Here is a 19,717-nt window from a genome sequence, read left to right as displayed (position 1 = left end):
TAATTGGATACTATCTCCTCTACCAAGGCTAAGCTAGAAGAAGAATATTTTCATTAACTCATTCTGGGTATAATACAAAACAATTAATCAACATGTTAGTACAAAATATAGAATGGAGTGGAGGGGAAAACAAAATGACAGACCTAAAAGACATACATTTCCCTTCAATTTCAAGTTTCAAGTTTTATCACATCCGGAATGTTTACTAGACTCTTGTTCTGACAGATTTCAGTGAGTTATTCCTAAAAATTACAGGTCTACAATAAAAAAAATACATATTTCCATGCAAAATAATGGTACCTCTTTCAGCACCAAAAATCTGAAATAATCATACCGCCAGGGAGGTTAAAGCTTGTTGGAGGAGTTTTCTCTAGGAGGATGGAAATCCCCTGACCTCTGTCTGGACAATGCTGATTGGCTCTGTGCTGATCACATGCACACTTCCAAGAAAAAACCTCTCTAGTAATACACACTAAACTGAGCATGTACAGAAGGGCACGGGTTTATCAGAGTGGGCATTTGAACAAGAGGAGGGGCAGAGAAGAAAATATCAAACAGCACTTTTACACAATGCAGTGAATTAACTCCTTAGGTTCCACAGTGAGTATAACAAGCATGCTTTACTGCATATACAGGCTGATTTTACTGTTGTGGGTTTAGTAACACTTTAAGCTTGTCTTGAATTTTCATAACATCAATTCAGAAATGAAGAACTATAGATGTGCTTTTCAACATTTATGCATGGCATATGATATCTGGGGTCTCCATACTACCCCAGAAATGCAGTTTCTCTACATCTCTTCCTCTTAGCATACATGTTTAACACAAGAGAAATGATGAACTTTTAACAAATCTTACAAGGTATATCATTATATATAGTGATAACAGGTCACAACACTTTATCATGCCTTATGTCAAGAGTTTTTTTACTTAGTTATTTATAAAAAACAATCAAAAGGTATTATTATTATACAGGATTTATATAGCGCCAACAGTTTGCGCAGCGCTTTACAATATAAGGGAGACAGTACAATTACAATACATTTCAGGTATAATATATTTAAGGTGTCATGATAATAAACCACACTTCTATTACACCTTGACTGACATATTTACAGCTCTGCAAAGAATAACTAAACAAACGTTGTTATAAAATGTAGCCGTTCTTGAGAAATTACATTCCCCAAACAGGATATTGCACTAAACATGTACTGTAAGTAAAAAAGAGATCTAGAACCTTCGCTAAAGGAATTAGTAGGTTTTATAGAAAAATTGTCCGTGCCTCAACCCAGCAGAGGGGATTCCCTTCCTGGGAAAATAACCACTAATTTAATCAAAGTAATTGAATATGAGGTTTATTTAATAAAATATAAAAATAGTACACACATCTCATGTACAAACAGGTGACATCAGCAAAGGGCTCAACAGGAACCCTGGTGGAAATGTGCACATATACCCCCGAATATACATTATAGTAATTAACAAAGATACCTTAGGATGAATGTTACAGCAAAGTCCAGTTGCAGGGGCCCCTGAGGATGAGGATGTGGCATTTGTATTGGTGTTGAAGACCTGAAGACAAGATCAGCAATGATGGGGAGATTTTCCAACCTATGTCCAACCAGTCTGCTTATCAAGCCCTGAGCTAAAACTAGCAGTAGAATCCCAGACCAGAAGGGACAGGGTTAATAAAATTCTAGGAGCTGCATATAAACTCTATTGCAATAAACAGTTTCACCTACTAACATCCAGCAAAGTGACCACTACATATGCACATCGTATCACAAACTTAGTTATCTGGTATAGCGCATATAAGATACCAAAGGGACAGATATACAGTACTTCTGACACCTGTCTTTATATACCCAGAAGCTATGGGCAACAATAGAAAACTATTAAACATAGGAGCACTTGCCTAATAACCCCTGATTCTGGTCTGGATCAGCAGATGTTCTTATATGAAAGGATGTGTAGTCCCAGACCCTCTCTGTCTTCATTTCCTCCCTCCTGGGTTTCCACCTACTTACCCTGTCAAAACAATTACTATACATAATTAATTCTGTGATATCAAGCAGCTCAGTTATTTACAAATACAGATAGTACACAGATAGTAGAGGGCAGCAGATTCCTACAAAAATAACATACAGCATTGTATTTTATTTCATACAAAAAATGTATAGTGCGTAGGGTCTATAACCAGAGGTTAAGTGGATCAGTGTATACATAAAGGACAATTGTTCCCATGTGTTCCATGAAAAGACAGATATTACAGATAGAGGACATTAAAGTACAACTTGTATCTGTCACATTCTCATCATCCATCTCACTTAACTATAGGGATCGATGATCTATTGCTATAGAAATTTTTAGTAAATTCTACTAGGAGTGACAATTGCTATGTTTTCTATTTGGTCTTCTTTTGTTGTTTAATGTTTTGAATGTTTAGTTTGTAAACTGGTTTTGTATATAATCTAATCATAATTTTTATTAAATCTGTATTTTACAAGCAAATATTTAAAACAGTGTACTTCTGTTATACAGATGTTGTAGAACATACTGGGCTTTTCTTTTTACTAAGAAAGCCCAGTAGTAGCAGCAGCTGACCTTTTGACTGTCTGTATCCAACTGAACCTCCATACAAGACCATATTGGGTAAAGATCAAAGGAAGGGTCTGAGTCCATCTTCTGTTTCACTTGATGCATTTCTAATAGCAGGGAATCAAATTACATACCATTTTAGAATCATAGTAAATGACTCATGACTCGTGAAGTAGAAAAGAAGGGGCTTGAGTTCTCCACCTACTGGATGACATAACAGGAGTTCTTAACATAATAAATGTACAAACTTTATATATTCTCCAAAAGAAAACAGATGGTGGCTAATTGTGTGTGTGTGGGTTAATCAGCCTAAGATCCTTTTTAAAGCTCTTTTAACATCTTTATTTTTTAAGCTGTATATGAAAGGATTTAGCATAGGGATAGCTGCAGTATTAAATAAAGATAAAAGTTTTTTAAACTCCAAGGTACTAGACAGGTTTGGAGTCAAATATTGACTAGTGAGGGTTGTGTAGAGCAAGGTCACAGCTATAAGGTGGGAGGAACATGTGTAGAAGGCCTTCCATCTTCCAGTACTTGTAGAGATTTTCAAAATAGCATTTATTATAAAAATGTAAGGAAGAAAGGTGAGGACAAAGGGGGTAAACATCATAAGAAACAACTCTTCTATGAAGAAAAGAAGTTCCAAAACAGTTGTGTCATTGCAGGAAATTTTCATTAAGGGGACAATGTCACAGAAGAAGTGGTTGATTTCAATTGAGGTATAGCAAGTATAGCTGAATACTATACTACAAGGAGGAATCACTTGGCAAAATCCTAATATCCAGCTAAATGAGGCCAGCAGAGTGGATATTTTAGCATTCATGATCCGGTGGTAATGCAAAGGCTTACAGATTGCTACATACCGATCATAACTCATGGAGGTCAAGATCAATATTTCATTACCAGCAAAGGAGCCAAAGAAGTACATTTGTATCATGCACGGAAGAAAAGGAACAGTTTTATCACCAGTAATAAAGTTTATAAGAAGCTTATGTAATGAAATGGTACAACAAGAGATGTCTATCACAGACAAGTTACCCAGGAAGAAGTACATAGGAGTACGAAGCAGCGGGTGTTGACAAGCAACAAGAATGGTCAGGTTACCACTTAGAGTTATAAGATACATAAGAAGTACCAGAAGGAAAATTAGAAATTGCAGCTTGGGGTTATCAGAGATCCCTTTAATGATGAAATATTTGACAGTTGTCTGATTTACAAGCATCTTGAAAGCTGTGTTCTAGGATATGGAAGAAACCAAGAAGACATTTATTAGTAGAATATATTACATCCTATCCCATGATGTTTCTATAGAATTTATAGTAAATCTGACATTAAAAAAAAAGAAAGTCACTTTTTTGAGTGGTCTGATTTACAAGCATTTTGACAGTTGTTTAGAACTTCTTAAGCCATTCAATCTGAAATTTAACATTGTGTCACAAACAATATAACTGAATACAAAAAAAATCCACTGCCTTTTGCCTTTTGAATAAATGCTGAACTCTGCTGTCTTCAAGCACTTCTGCCTTCAGAAGGATCAACATCATTCTGTATTTTTGGTGGAGTTGAATGCGTCTGTCCCCCCCAGGCTTTATGTCTGCATCTACTGACCCTGCATCAATACAGGGCACAGTAGCAGCACAGGGGCCAGTAGGAGATAACATTCAGCACAATGGGAAACCAAGCAACTGACACACTTGCAAGATTGCAGGGGTGGCTTTACCTGTAGACGACAGACTTGCTCCCCGTCAAAGAGATATGAAATCAGAGGTTTTCATTTTCAGAAGCCTTTTTTGGAAGAGAAAAAGTCATTTTAACTAAAACATTTTAACTATTTTTGGAAATGTCTATCTTTTTAGAAATTAATCCATTTTCATAATATATAATTGTAAAGGCTGTTTTTCATAACTTTCAAATATTGGCAGGAAAATTAAACAAAAATAACCCAAAATTACATAGAAGTTGTACTTTCCTTTCAGTATGATTGTACTTGCTGTATTAATGCTTACCAAAGAGTCAAAATCTATCTGTCTGCAGCAATATAGAAATGATGAGTATGAATGTGTGTATGTATATATATATATATAATATATACCGGTATATATGCAGTATATGTACGTATATACTTTATATATAGCTTTTATATGCTTTTGCTTCCTCACAGGCGCATACCATCTGGGAATTAGGACTAGAATCTAGGGAATTATAAATTAACAGGCAATTAGATTTTACATAGTGTAACAACAGCATTTATTATGCTGTCATAATTTACAAATATTTAAATATGGGAAGGCTGATACAGGTAATAATATATTGTTACAAATTTACATAGGTTGTACAAATCACATTAAGTTAATTAAAGATAATCTGAAACCCTAGTTGATCCAGAGTAAAGAAAATTCCTTTTCTAAATTGCTCCAACACAAACAAATATCCTTTCCAATGCCTAAAAGCTAATCACATAACTCTTTAGATCAAAAACAACTCATGTGGGAAACTATTATAGTAAAAAATCCTTTCTATATTCAAAGGTTAAGGCTCTTTAACCATAATTGCAAATAGCGCCCTTGTCTCTTTTACAGTGACCTTAAGGCTTACAACTTTTGACCAAATTTACTGTATGAATCATTTATGTATTTAAACAAGGCCTGATGTGAATGTACAATATTTATGTAAAGCTCAGTTTCAAATTGTTGGCGCTATATAAGTACCTATAATAAAATAAATAAATATACTTCTTAATTGCCTCTGTGAAGGATGAATTGTTACATTTCTCCACGCCCCCCCCCCCTTCCTTCCCCAGTGCTCTTCATGCTGGTGTTGGTAATACCCATAAACACTGGTTGTAAATAGGTTGTGCCTCATTTATACAATTTTTTTTGGTCACCACCTATTCCTGAAGAAGTGGAAATCTCAACAAAATTAGTAAAGTTTATTGCTCAGCTGGTCTTCCACCATCATTGAATTGTAACACAAATACATCTTGGATTGGTATTGTGCAATAACAATTGAAAGCGATTTGTGTATTTCAACAAGGTGTTGAATAAGACATGAGCAGGGAGTTGTGCCAAAACCTTTTCGTATTCATTAATAGAGTACTTGTTCAATAGTATCTATTATTTTGATTACAAAAATGATGTCTGAATTTTATGTGGGGAAAGAAATGATAGGGAACTTAGAGGAACTTAGAGGAGAAAAACCTGGAACAGAAAATAACCTGATGTTTCAGAGGGAAAGCAGTTGAGTTATCTAGGAAAAGAGCTTGATGCCCATTTGGGTAACAGCAACATGCCAAAAATAAAAAAATAAATTGCATGATGTCCAAAACCAGCCTGGACATATATATAAAGCAGATATTTTGACATTCAACAAACACTTCTTGCAGGTGAATCTTCCTGGTCCATGGGTTTTAAATTACAGTGACCGATTTTCCACCAGAGAATGTTTGGTTAACCTGCCACTGCTTTATTAATAGACCCTGGTGTCACCTATATAGGATCTGCTTTATAGATGGGTCTTTCTGCCACTCACAATGATGACTAGGGATGAGCTTTCATCCAAACATAGGCTCAGACCAAACTTCAGCTGTTCAGGCTTTTAGATGAATGCCCAAACATTTACCATAGGAGGCAAACGTCACGTACTATAGAGATATTTTTACTGCTATAATTTATGACAACTTCCCGCTGTCAGTGGTTGTTAAGGCCACTGGGTACAGATGTCATTAAGTCCTTAACAACCATGAAGTCACTGGTCCCATTCACTTACATGGCCAAGAATCCCCAGCCATGTAAGAGAATGGGGCATTAAGGATTCCAGCAGGTACAGTCACTGCCAAGTCCTTAACAGCCAGTGACATTATAAACCATGTATGATCATGTCCATATACTGTATGATCAATGCCATTGCCAGGAGACCTCACCCCTTGTATGTATCAGCTGTTATCTGCTTTTCATTTGGCCGACGATGTGCGAATGAGCACTACGCGTCTTGATGACAGTGTTTTTATACCTTTCAGTGGGTCGTCGGCTGTCAAGCATCATGATTGATGTGGATCTTCATCACTGGATGGTGTGATAGATGATGGATTTACAGTTAGGGACTTTTTGGGGATTTTTTATTTTTTAAAAAAGTACTTGTCAAATGTTTTAGTGCCTTTATTTCTAGGGTTACAACTTTTTTTGTGTGAATGAGTAGGGGTACTATGTATCCCATAATTATTTACATGGGGGCAGTATCTGGGTGCCCACTTATTGCTAAAGGGGGCATCCAGGTTTGGATACGGAGGGTGGGATGCATGTTCATCACCCCTTTCCTGGACAGTCAGGCTGAATGCTCGGATTAAAGGTCTGGTATGGATTTTTAGGGAGACCTCACTCGTTTTTTGAGCCCTCTTTAAAATCCACATCAGACTCAAAAGGTACTGCAAAAGTGACAATTACAAAGAAAAAGTGGTACACTTTAACCACTTCCTGCCCACTGCAGGGCAGGACAAGTGTCGTTCTCGGAGGACATATGGGTACGATCACAAACTAAATTGGCCCTGTACCATGCGATCGTGGTGACCAATCACATCGATCACAATAAGCAGTAAGAAACAAAGGCTTCCATTTACGCAGCCATTCTCTTCTGGGAGAGCTGTGCTTTCAACTAAAGTGGGTAGGAGTTAAGGAGCAGTAAAACTGCAGCTCAATCGCATGTTTTTACCACTTCCCATAAATAAACTTTTATAGTGCAGCAAGACCAGTGTAACTAGAATCAGTGTTCCTGATTGCCACCACACCAGACCAATGCAGCCAGCAACAGTTTTCCTGATCACCGCCACACCAGTGCAGTGCTGCCGCTGTCTGTACTGACCCTGCCCTGTTTATTGACCACGTTTCTGCCTGCTGCCTGAACCGATTCTTTGCCTGTTTGCTGACCATGTCTCTGCCTGCCTCTTGAGTTGACCTATCTACACATCCCACTATGTTCCTGTGAGACACCAGGCCCAGCCATTCTCTGCAAATTACTGCACTCCTGGAACCACAGAACTCTCTTGTTATTCCTTTCTTTAGCCTCTGTATTTCCTGGCTACACTAAGCTATAATTCCTGACTGCTACATCATATTGATCATATCATTACCTAAAATATTACAATATATGCTGCTAAGTAGCCCAGGTACATATGTTGTCAATAGTCAACTAGGCACTAGATCACAAAGAAAAATGGTGTCTTACACCTGAAAACAGTCATATACAAAATGAAATTGTGAGCTGATTTGTAAGTATTGTTCTATAAATAGACATCTATATGCACAAACAATGCACCTTTTTTACCCTCCCCCTGCTCTGAGGGAGTTTTTGAATATTTTGTATGAAATTGTTTTCTGCTTTACATACATTACATTTGGATCTTCTCCTGAAGAAGTTAAGCTATTTCCACAAAACATACTGAGCAACAGGATGTACCCATCAATATGTTTTGTCAAAAAATTGGAAGAGTGTAATTTATACATGTATTATCATATGAATACAATGTAGCTTGAATGCTGATATATGGTGATAACAAATCAGCTTGCCTTTTTACTAATTCTATTATTTATGTACAAGAATTTAATCTATTGTTTAATAAATCTTTTTACGTAATGTTGTGCCTCATTCAAAGTCTCATGAACAATGTTCTTCATGTAGTTTGAATGTTTTGTCTGTAAACAAATGGTGGGTGGAGCCACGGCACCATTAGGCGCCACATCACAAATTTATCATGTATATAAATGCAATTTGTTTTTTCTTTTACAATTTTTTTTACATACTGTCACCAGTGCAGTACAGCATCATCACATTACTGATGTGGTGGTGATCAGGGACACTGACTGTTGACAGTATTTGAAAAAATATATATCATTTTTTGTTACATTTTTTTAACCTTTTTTATTTTTTAACATTATTCTTAAATTATACATATATATATTATATATATATTTTTTTACATACTTTCATCAGAGTAGTCACCATAGTACACTGTACTACTCTGATGAATACTACGCTGTTACAATGAAGATCATGGGTTAACAATTCATGACAATTGTGATAACTAATGATCTGTGATTGGCTACAGCTAATCATATGGTACAGGGTGCTGGGATTGGCCCAGGTACCATGTGATAGCTGTGGGCCAGACACAGAATAGCCAACACAGCTGTTATAAATGAATTAATTCATAACTGCTTTGTTGACATTGTGATCATGTAATTGCATAGCGCAATCCGCTAATTTCGGAGAGGGCATGCAGCACCCCCCTTAACCTGAGCAGGCAAATGACGTACATGTATGTGATTTTGCCTGCAGGTGCTGAACTGTATTTGTATTGTGGCTGGCTAGCAAGTTGTTAATTGACAAATTAGAGTAAACAAAGACATTTTCATTCCACATTTTTCAAAAACGTGTGCCGAAAAATGAAGTCTTTAAAAGTCTCACCACCACTGGGGTGTTTGCTTTTCAAAATGTGATCATTTTTTGGGTGTTTCCACTGTCCTGGTTCTCCAGGGCCTTCAAATGTGTGATTGTTAGTCAGCAACTTGTCAGGATGTGCAATTTATGCCCCTGGGATGCCTAAAGGCGCTCCTTGGATTTTAGGCCCCTCTATGTGACTAGGCTGTGACGAAGTCTCACACATGTGGTATCTCCATACTCTGGAGGAGTATCAGAATGTGTTTTTGGGTTTAATTCTAAGTATGCGTATTCTTTATTAGAAATATCTTATTAATTGATAACTTTGAGTAAAACATATGCTTGGAAATTAAATGAGACACTCATACAGGATCAGGAGACGGAAGTAAGAATACGAAAAGAAATAGAGCAATACTTTTTGTCAAATGAAATGGAGGGTGTCTCAGTGACCACGGTATGGGAAGCTCATAAAGCTTTATTACCATTGGGAAGGAAAAAAGAAAAAACATTTGGAAAAGATAAGGTTATTAACAGAGGAATTATATGAATTAGAAAAATTACATAAAAAGAGAATAGAAACTGAAGTGCAACACAAGATAATACTAAAGAGAGAAAAACTAAGTAGTTTAATGGAACAGGAAACAAATAGGGCCTTTAACATGGTATTGAGAGAAAGATATCAATGGGTGAATAGACCAAGAAAACATCTGGCAAGGACGGTTAGGAAAAATAAATCAGTACATTTAATAGAGAAAATTAGAAAACAAAACAGGAGAATTAGTCTATCCAACTAAAATAATTGCTAGTGTATTTAAAAAATATTACAGTTCCTTATACGCGGTCAAACCCAAGAACCAAAAAGAGTTGGAGGGAGATAAAATTTCAGACATATTTAAAAGCAGTTGCATTACCTAGATTAGAGGAAGAAAGACTGGCAATGCTAGAAAGACCAATCTCACAAGAAGAAATAAGTTGCACTAAGGAGTATAGTCGCAGGGAAGAGCCCAGGGCCAGATGTATATATGGTGAGATACTATGGGAAATTTAAAGGAACAATTATTATATATATATATATATTTATATATATATATATATATGCTTTAGGAGAAGGAATGCAAATAAGGAAAGAGTCGTTGTTGGCACACATTACAAAGGAAGGGATTTTTTGGGGAATCATGTTTATCAGTATACATAATTGTATGATATAAACAGGGGAAAATTAATATCTTGATACTAAATCAATAATAAATATGGCTAAAGGTATATGCCTAGGAACTAGGATGAGTTGGATATTTGATTATCACTCACAAGTATCACCACCACTGTACAGAATATAATCGATTGGACTAAACTAGTGGGCAACCAGGTCTGCACCTCAGATTCTTCTACAGAAAAATGAAGAGGTCAGGTCTGTGCTAAAGGCTGTATTATTACAGTATAGTTTTTTTAAGCTAATACCTGGGGGTTATAATACTGTAAATATATTTTTTTCTAACATAATATTCTATCATACAATTAATAACAGTAGGAGGGAAGTTTCTCAAAGTATTAATCAAATGATACTTTACAAATCAGGTAATTTGTGCTGAGTTTGGAGCCATACCTGAGTAAAGCTGCTTATGGGATCATCTGTAGAGTGTGTGTCCTGATGCTCTGAAGGTTGTGAGAGTGAGATCGGTGAAGGGATGCTGATGATGATCAGAAGAGAATGATGATAATCAGTAGACCTATGATCTGTGGAGGGCTGATGTTCACAAGAAAGATCAATACCATTTTCTCTCGGAATTTTCCTTTTTATTTCCCAAATACCCTGATCTAAAGACTAGCCTAGAGGGTGTATTCTAAAATAGTTACTTACACTTGATTGGGGAGTAATATTATCAATTAAGTAGGTGTTTACTTGGTCAGTGGTTTCATCGGTCTACTAGATGACACTCAAAGACTAGGAATCCCTATATTAGGTCTTCTGAGAATAACATTGGATTTTATTCAGTCCAGTCGTATATGGGATATAATATTTTCGTCCCTGGATTAATCTAGATATGTCATGTCATCTTACTAACAGGATGTATAAGTATATTATTATACTTCTGATATCACACTTTAATGTACTATAATTTTAATCATGTGATGTTTGTAATAGAGGGGTGATTTATCCAGAAATCAAAGGATCTCTGTATACTGAGCATCTTGCACCATTTTCCATTTTACTTCTGAAAACATATATTGTGAAAACATAACACATTCCCATTTTACTTCTGAAAACATATATTGTGAAAACATAACACATTCCTATTTTAAGTATCACCTCATACATACAGTATATTATGTGATATCTTTTGTCATGATCATAGAGTCTTTTGGATAGTTTGGTGTCTGGTATAAACATAGATTGAATTGTGTTTTAACCTTTTATATATATTTATTTTCCAAAACAGATTAAAGTTTTTTTTAATTAGGAATGAGTTTTTTATTATTTAGGTTTGTTTGTAGTTCAGATATAACCCATTTCTCCTTTGACTGGGAAAATAGCCCTGATTGTACACGTTTCCTTACACAGCAAATTCTGAGAGTCTTCAAACTTCTACACCTGTGGTGGTGAGTTCATCATCTGCATAAATGATTGGGAATATACTATATTCATTATAATTTAGCATCAGAAAAACTCTGACACTTGGACAAAAATCTATATTTGTATAGCCAGCTTTTTTTTTGAGAATTTGCGTTTCAATAATATTCATTTGATTTTCTAATCTGTCAAGTTGATGTTCTTTTTCGATAGCAGTGATGGGAGAATTCGAAGCGGCAGGAAGGAAAACTTTTCTTTATCAAATGAATTTTAGGCCAGTGTATGTGATTATTGTTCAGAAATTACATTCATTTTAAGATCAAATGTTAAAAGCAAAAGACAATATTCAAACAACATTCGTCCATTCATCGAATGTTCACAGAATTTACGTACAAGCCTTCCTTGGAATATTCTTATATGAAAATCTACACGTGTATGGTCAGCTTAAACATCCCCCAAAATACATAGCAGACCATTGGGGGGGTATGAAAGAAAGTCAGCTGCACTCCACTTAGCTCTTCTTGCAGTACTTTTAAATAATCAATGAATTGACTGCATGCATTGATATCGTCCCCTAAAAACCAACCTTCTTGATGAGTTCCACCACTCCTAGCTGTTTTACAAAGATAGGGGAATACTGCAAGAAGAATTAAGTGAAGTGCAGCTAGCATTCTTTTATATTCTCAATGGAGAGTGGAGACGGGTGTTATGTGGCAGACTTTAATTTTATTACAATAGCATTCCTAGTGTAGAGTAGGAGAAAGCCTAAAAATGTTCTGGCTGCACTACTGGGGGCTAATGGTTCCAGTAGAAGAAGGCCTAAAAATGTTCTGGTTACACTACTGGGGGCTAATGGTTCCGAACCAGTAAACATGTAATACATTTCATCCTCTTAAATATAGCTACATCAGACCAGAATGATTGAACGACAGGGCTATCCCAGAACATATGAAAATAATCCACAGAGTCATGAAGACTTCTCCAATAATGTGCAGGGGTAGAATGGTATATCTTAGATCACTGTTGTTGAGTTAGGTAAATCATATGAAGTATCTTCAAATATATTAATTTGTCTCTGGAAGAAACCAATTGAAGGAGTGGGCAGTCTCGCATATCTCTCCAATGCTCAGTATCAAGCTCTGAGATACCTATTTCTCACATACAGTGCAAATTTTCTAAGCCCTCATGAACATTTGGTTGTAATACCTTATAGATAGTGGACAAAGGTTTAGTTAGTATTTGTTCCTCAAGATAAGACTCGATCTTAAGGATTTTAACTTGAAAGGCCCTGCCCCAAACTAGGATTGGTATGGTGGCATGATGAAGTTGCAATTATATGAACAAGTTTGAATTAAAGAGATCATATTGCTTTTTAAATTTGTCAAATGTCATCAGGATGTGATTTTAGCATATATGACCAGGGTACTCCATACCCTTAGAAGCCCAAAGAGCAAGATTGGAGATGGAAATGAAGTGTGATGATTTGGGGTCAAAGGGGATTGTGCAGAGACATTTGGTTAGATGAGGAATATCCTACATAAATCTGCCAACAACCCTCAGGGAAACAAATCACAAATGGAAAATGACTGTAAGTGGCTGTATGGCAAATATGCAAAAAATTCCTTCAAAAAAGGTGATGAAAATAGTGACGTGCTCTGGTACTAAGAACTATGCTGAGTAATAACAATGAATAAAGTGACAAGTGGTGTAGCATCTAAGTAGCAACATTGCACTGAAACAGGTTCTACACTGCTCAAAAGAATTAAAGGAACACTTTGAAAACACATCAGATCTCAATGGGGAAAACTATCCCCCACTGGATATCTATACTGATATGGACTGGGTAATGTGTTAGGAACGTAAGGATGCCCCATCATTTGATGGAAATGAAAATTATCAGTCTACAGAGGACTGAATTCAAAGATACCCCGAAAATCAAAGTGAAAAAATGATGCAGCAGGCTAGTCCATTTTGCTGAAATTTCATTTCATGCAGCAACTTAAAATGGTATTCAGTAGTTTGTATGGCACCCACATGCTTGTATGTATGCCTGACAATGTTGGGGTATGCTCCTAATGAGACGATGGATGGTTTCCTGGGGTATTTCCTCCCAGATCTGGACCAGGGCATCACTGAGCTTCTGGACAGTCTGAGTTGCAACCTGGCGACATTGGATGGACTGAAACATGATATCCCAGAGGTGTTCTATTGGATTTAGGTCAGACGAGTGTGGGGCCATTCAATGGTATCAATTCCTTCATCCTCCAGAAACTGCCTGCATACTCTCGCCACATGAGGCTGGGCATTGTTCTGCACCAGGATTAACCCAGGACCCACTGCACCAGTGTAGGGTCTGACAATGGGTCCAAGGATTTAATCCCGATACCTAATGGCAGTCAGGATGCCATTGTCTAGCTTGTAGAGGTCTCTGCATCCCTCCATGGATATGCCTCCCCAGACCATCACTGACCCACCACCAAAACGGTCATGCTGAATGATGTTACAGGCAGCATAACATTCTCCACGGCTTCTCATCTGTCACATGCGCTCAGGGTGAACCTGCTCTCATCTGTGAAAAGCAGAGGGCGCCAGTGGTGGACCTGCCAATTCTGGTGTTCAATGGATAATGCCAATCGAGCTCTATAGTGCCGGGCAGTGAGCACAGGGCTTACTAGAGGATGTCGGGCCCTCAAAACACCCTCATGAAGTCTTTTTCTGATTGTTTGATCAGAGACATTCACACCAGTGGCCTGCTGGAGGTCATTTTGTAGGGCTCTGGCAGTGCTCATCCTGTTCCTCCTTGCACAAAGGAACAGATACCAGTCCTGCTAATGAGTTAAGGACCTTCTACGTGCCTGTCCAGCTCTCGTAGAGTAACTGCCTGTCTCCTGGAATCTCCTCCATGCTCTTGAAACTGTGCTGGGGGACACCTCAAGCCTTCTGGCAATGGCACCTATTGATGTGCCATCCTGGAGGAGTTGGACTGCCTGTGCAACCTCTGTATGGTCCAGGTATTGCCTAATGCTACCAGTAGTGACACTCACCCTAGCCAAATGCAAAACTAGTGAAAAACAGTCAGAAAAGAAGAGTAGGGAAACAAATGTCAGAGAAACTTTTTAGTGCAGACTTGGAAAAGTCTGAGAATCTGTGCTGAATAAATCAGCTTACTCTAAATATAACCCAGAACCCACAAATTGATTAGCTTATCTCTACTTTTTCATGGAGGAATAAAGTAAATGATGGCTGGATTTTAACTACAGGGATGTTATTATTCATTGAAAGACAGATGGTGGCATTTGGGTTTGGTTCCATAGGGGTTCAGTGAACTTCAAAGAAGTTCAAATGCCAAACCTGATTACCAGTGAGATAAATGGCAGCAAAATAAAAATGCCCTGTTTCTGGGCTAACAGGCAAGGTAGTAGAAGAAATAGCATGGGTGGGCACTGCTCTTGGGAACAGGTACCAATAGAAATGCACACAGATGGCTGTGCTCTAAGGGCTGAAAGGGGAACATGACTGTACATAGACCAAGAAGACATTGTAAGTTCTTAATTTTCCATCTGTCGGTGCACTTAAAACCATATGAAGAAAAAGCTTTCTGACAACTTAAGAATTTGCAAAATTATATACTGTACCTATAGCATCAGAATGGCAAAAAGATTAACTCCAAAATACACAAATGTCAAATCTACTAAAAGCCTGTGCGAGATTTACAGTCCAAAACAATGCTAACAGAAATGAGAAAGGAACATAATAAGCAGAACTTGGGAAAATCTTGAATTGTACAAAATAACCTTTATTGAAAGCACAATAGTACAGTTTAAAAATATAATGTAATGTAATTTCAAAACTCATTGTCAACATTTTTAAATCTGTAGCTTTCATTAAAATAATACCTGGTAATCCTGTCATGAAAGTTCTTGTTCAGGCACTTTCTGTTATAGGGTGACAAGGCCCTGTCCACGTGACTACTATGTGGCCTTGTGTAAGAAGGGGGGACTCCATTAGGGAGGCTGTTAAGAAAACTAAACTATGAAATTTCCAGGATAAAAGGGCTAAAGTCAAACCTCAGGATCACCTTAGTCAGAGATCATGAAGCATTTGCTTATCTGTCATAATGGTGAAGATTTATTGTCATCTGGACATATGCTACTGATTGAATGTAACCCTTCATGCTTGATGCAGTCACACTTTTCTGAGTTTCTTATCTGCTAAAACCTTATAGGACAACAGAGGTTTGTAGCTTCAAAAAAGTTTAAAATGTTTTAATTAGTTTTAATTAGTTATAGTGTAATTATGTGTAAGAACATCAATCATTTTTTTCTCAGAATACAAAATGTCATAATGGCTATTATTATTATTAATTTTATTCATACTGCTACTACAGCTATAACTTTTATCTAAAGCATTGTTTCCCGGCAGTGTACTGAGTAAGTCAGCTGCATACTTACATTGTTCCTGATTGGTCGCCGGGTGGTGAGTGAGCGGCTCTCTAGGACATACCAGCTATTTTTCAGCCTGTGCACTCTCTTCAGTAGCGGGGAAGGTAAGTTTTCTTGTCCCACTCCCGGATCCCCAAGCCCCCAGAAAACCTATGGCCCCAGTCTTAGGCTGGCTGGGGGGGGGGGGGGCTTCCCGTCTGCAGCCACCTCTGCTTCCAGTACAAAGTTTTGAGAGCAGCAGGGATGAGTGGCTTCTTCCTCTCCCATCTCTTCCTCCACTCACACTCAGGCCACCTTTATTCGATGAAGTCTCCTGGTCTTCCCACCCAGTGCCCCCCTCACCTGTATCATACTGCCCCTCACACCCCTGGGTAACAGGAGACAGTGGTGCCAGGAGTCTCAAAGTGGGGGAAAGTGCAGAAAAACAGCAGCAAAGCTTCCCTTGGTGTCTCGCTCCCCAGTTGTGTGCTGAGCTCTCACCACCTTGTTTTCTCACTCTGGTCACCATATTTCCTGCCTGGCTAGGAGGACACAGGAAGGTGGATGGAGGTGGGGGGTGATGATCCTTATTGCCCCCCATCTTTTATTCCTCCTGCGCCCCTATTAGGGGAGTCTCCTCACTTACAGCAGAGTGGCAAACCAATAACCCTGACATAACGCGGTTAGTACGGATTAGTAAGGGCTCCTCATTATTCACAGCTGGAGTCTCTGATTAGCTGCCTGCAGCCTGCAGCCTTTTATTATTGGTTGAATCTGAGATAGCTCTTTGACTAACCTAGTCAAAGAGCTATCTCAGACTCAAACAATAATAAAAGGCTGAGGGGATTCAGGCAGCCAATCAGAAGCTAAGGCTGTGAATAATAAGGAGCCCTTAATAATCCATTGCAGCAGAACAGCCAGAGCTGGCTGCCCTGCTGTACAGATTATTAAGGGTTCCAGTCCTCTCCATTCATAGCGTGAGCCCCCCTATTCCTCATGGCTCCAGATGAGGGAGTAAAAAAATAAGAAGGAAAAAGGGATACCCCTCCCCTCCTCCCATCCCCGGGTGTCTCTTCTTTAATTCCCCCCTACCTAAAAGCTGTGGGCACCCAATCAGAGGCTCAGGCTGTGAGTGGAGGAACCCTTTGCATTTCCATGGCCACAGCAAGTACACAGCAGCAGAGCAGGTAAAGCAGTCCCTGGGCCCCCATTCTTAGATAAGGGTCTCCAGTATAATATATATTCTGCTCTTAGTATATTCATGAAATAATAATAAATATATTGTATATTTATTAAATAAACTACAAAGACCACATATATATATGAATAATCCTAAAATTTACCATAAGGGGTTTAATACTGTACTACTGGAAGGGACCCAGGGAGTGCTAAAAGTCCATGGGCTAGGAAGGCAAATTACTTGCCTTGCCCCAGGCATCCCACGCTATGCCACTGCTCCTACACCAAGTGTACACTGAACCTAATGTAAAATTCAACAATCCATTGTTCAAAATAAATTATGCTATTATCTGTTATTATATCTCAGTCTATCTTCTCCAGCTTTTAAATTAATAATGATTATAATATTATATAGAGAAGAGGTAAATAGTGTATTTTGTGAATAAGGATAAGTATACAAATTTCGGGATGTGGATATACAGTAGTAAATATCTATAGCATTTCATTTGAAGCTTTTATATTACCTGTGACATATCATGATAATGTTACTCAATTAGATGTTTTTGATATACAACAGTACAGTAGCTTTGAATAATTGTCTATGAGTATGTATAATGAGACCCACTTTGACAGATAATACCCGAAGACTGAAAGGTTGCCAATGATTTTTTTCAGCTGTACCAGGGGTTAGATAACATTTTCCAATGTCAGCTCTTGGACAACCAGGGAATCATACCTTGTCCTGCTCCACTCATAACGCAAAGATTTTTAAACACTTAAAAAGTTTAATGGTCCCTTTTGTTCTGAGATTTGCTTCTCTTGAGAGCTGCATTGACATCTTTATTTTTCAAACTGTAAATCAGAGGATTAAGCATTGGGACAGCAGCAGTATTAAACAGAGCAAAAACCTTCTTGGCATCCAAATTTTTACCTAGGGTTGGTGACAGATATTGACTGAACAGTGTAGTGTACAGCAGTATGACAACTGTGAGGTGGGAAGAACATGTGTAGAAGGCCTTAAGTCGGCCAGAACTAGATCGGATCTTCAGTATGGAAGCTATTATAAAAACATAAGAAGCAAACGTGAGGAGAAATGGGATGAACATCATAGGACCCAAGACTTCTATGAAGAACAGGGTTTCCACAAGTCTAGTGTCATTGCAAGTAATCTGGGTCAGAGGGACAATATCACAAAAGAAGTGATTGATTTCATTAGTTGTATAGCAAGAAAAGTTGTATACTACCCCTACTGGCGGAAGGACTTCCATAAAGGCAAACAACCAGCAGAAAGCAGCCAGCAAAACACATGTTCTTGGATTCATAATAATGTGATAATGTAAAGGTTTACAGATGGCCACATATCGATCATAACTCATGGCTGTCAGTATAACCAGCTCAAGAATCTGTAATGAGCCAAACATATACATCTGTGCCATGCAGGTAAAAAAGGAGACCGTTTTGTGACCTGTGATAAAATGGATGAGGATTTTGTGTTGAGACACGGTAGTACAAGAAACGTCTACTACAGACAAATTTCCTAGGAAGAAATACATGGCTGTATGAAGCTGGGGGTCTCGGCAAGCAATAAGAATGATAAGGTTACCAGACAGGGTGATGAGATAAATGATGAGGACCACAATGAAGATGAGAAGCTTAAGGAGTGGGTCATCTGATATCCCTTTAATGATGAAATAGTCTATAAATGTGTGATTTACGTACATTTTCAGGCCAAAGTTCAGAACCTGAAAGTAGAAAACAAAAGAAATTAAAACATGATAGAACATCTGTACAGGGTTGACGTAACTTTAAATCTGAGCTCCAAGCAAACAACGAAATACACAGACAAAAGACATACTGTATAAGAGAGCTGTCATTACAATTTTGTGTACATGGCCATGTACATTCTTAACTTTACCTCTTGCCTAAACTATATTTTTAGTCTATGCTGCTCCATGTTTTGGTAAATGTGATGTTTTTAAGATTCTTTTGGCTGTACTTATCTGATTTCATTGTACTGTACCTGACAAAATTGTTATTCATACAAACATTTATACATTTTAAAAAAGCTGTCATATATGGCAAAGGAGTTGTATTTCTGTTCATCAAGTACCAACATTTATATATCACCACAATACCAGGTGAAAGGCTGCTGGCAGGGCAAATTCAGGTACTTGCGCACTGCTTGCATTAAAAAGAAAATTCATTAATGATGTTTTAATGAATATAGTGCTCAGAATTTGTGTTTTTGTAATATCTGCTTGGATTTCAGCTTTAAAAAGACCAAGACCAAATTTATTATTTGTCTATCAGCAGGCAAGCCAGTTTGATTGTGCTTCCCAGGACACATGATGTGATATTGTATAGGTTGACATGCCATATCAAGGGCTCTGTTTTCAGTCCCACTGTCTGAGTAGGATAAGATCGTGGAATTATAACTATAGTCCTGCCTCTCATCCTTATGTTATAATGACTGATTAGCATTTCCATCTATTCCAGTAGGTTTCAGCAAGTTTCTGTAAGT

The 19,717-nt window shown here is 37.7% G+C and overlaps 2 protein-coding genes across 2 annotated transcripts; both read right to left on the bottom strand.

The window, feature by feature from the left end:
* Positions 1-2,902: 2,902 nt before the first annotated feature.
* LOC149460300 (olfactory receptor 6C1-like) lies at positions 2,903-3,820 on the bottom strand. Its single transcript, XM_089679836.1, has one exon. It carries the CDS (start codon positions 3,818-3,820, stop codon positions 2,903-2,905), a length of 918 nt encoding a protein of 305 aa, XP_089535962.1.
* A 14,161-nt stretch (positions 3,821-17,981) lies between these two features.
* LOC149460299 (olfactory receptor 5AR1-like) lies at positions 17,982-18,917 on the bottom strand. The gene has a single exon (XM_089679901.1). The coding sequence runs from the start codon at positions 18,915-18,917 to the stop codon at positions 17,982-17,984; it is 936 nt and encodes a 311-aa protein (XP_089536027.1).
* Positions 18,918-19,717: the final 800 nt, after the last annotated feature.

Source organism: Staurois parvus, unplaced genomic scaffold (assembly GCF_062004578.1).
Source record: "Staurois parvus isolate SC_StPar_1 unplaced genomic scaffold, SC_StPar_1.0 ptg000232l, whole genome shotgun sequence".
In the NCBI taxonomy this organism is placed as follows: domain Eukaryota; kingdom Metazoa; phylum Chordata; class Amphibia; order Anura; family Ranidae; genus Staurois; species Staurois parvus.
The sequence above is the reverse complement of the archived record's forward strand: the minus strand, read 5'-3'. Positions and strand labels throughout refer to the sequence as shown.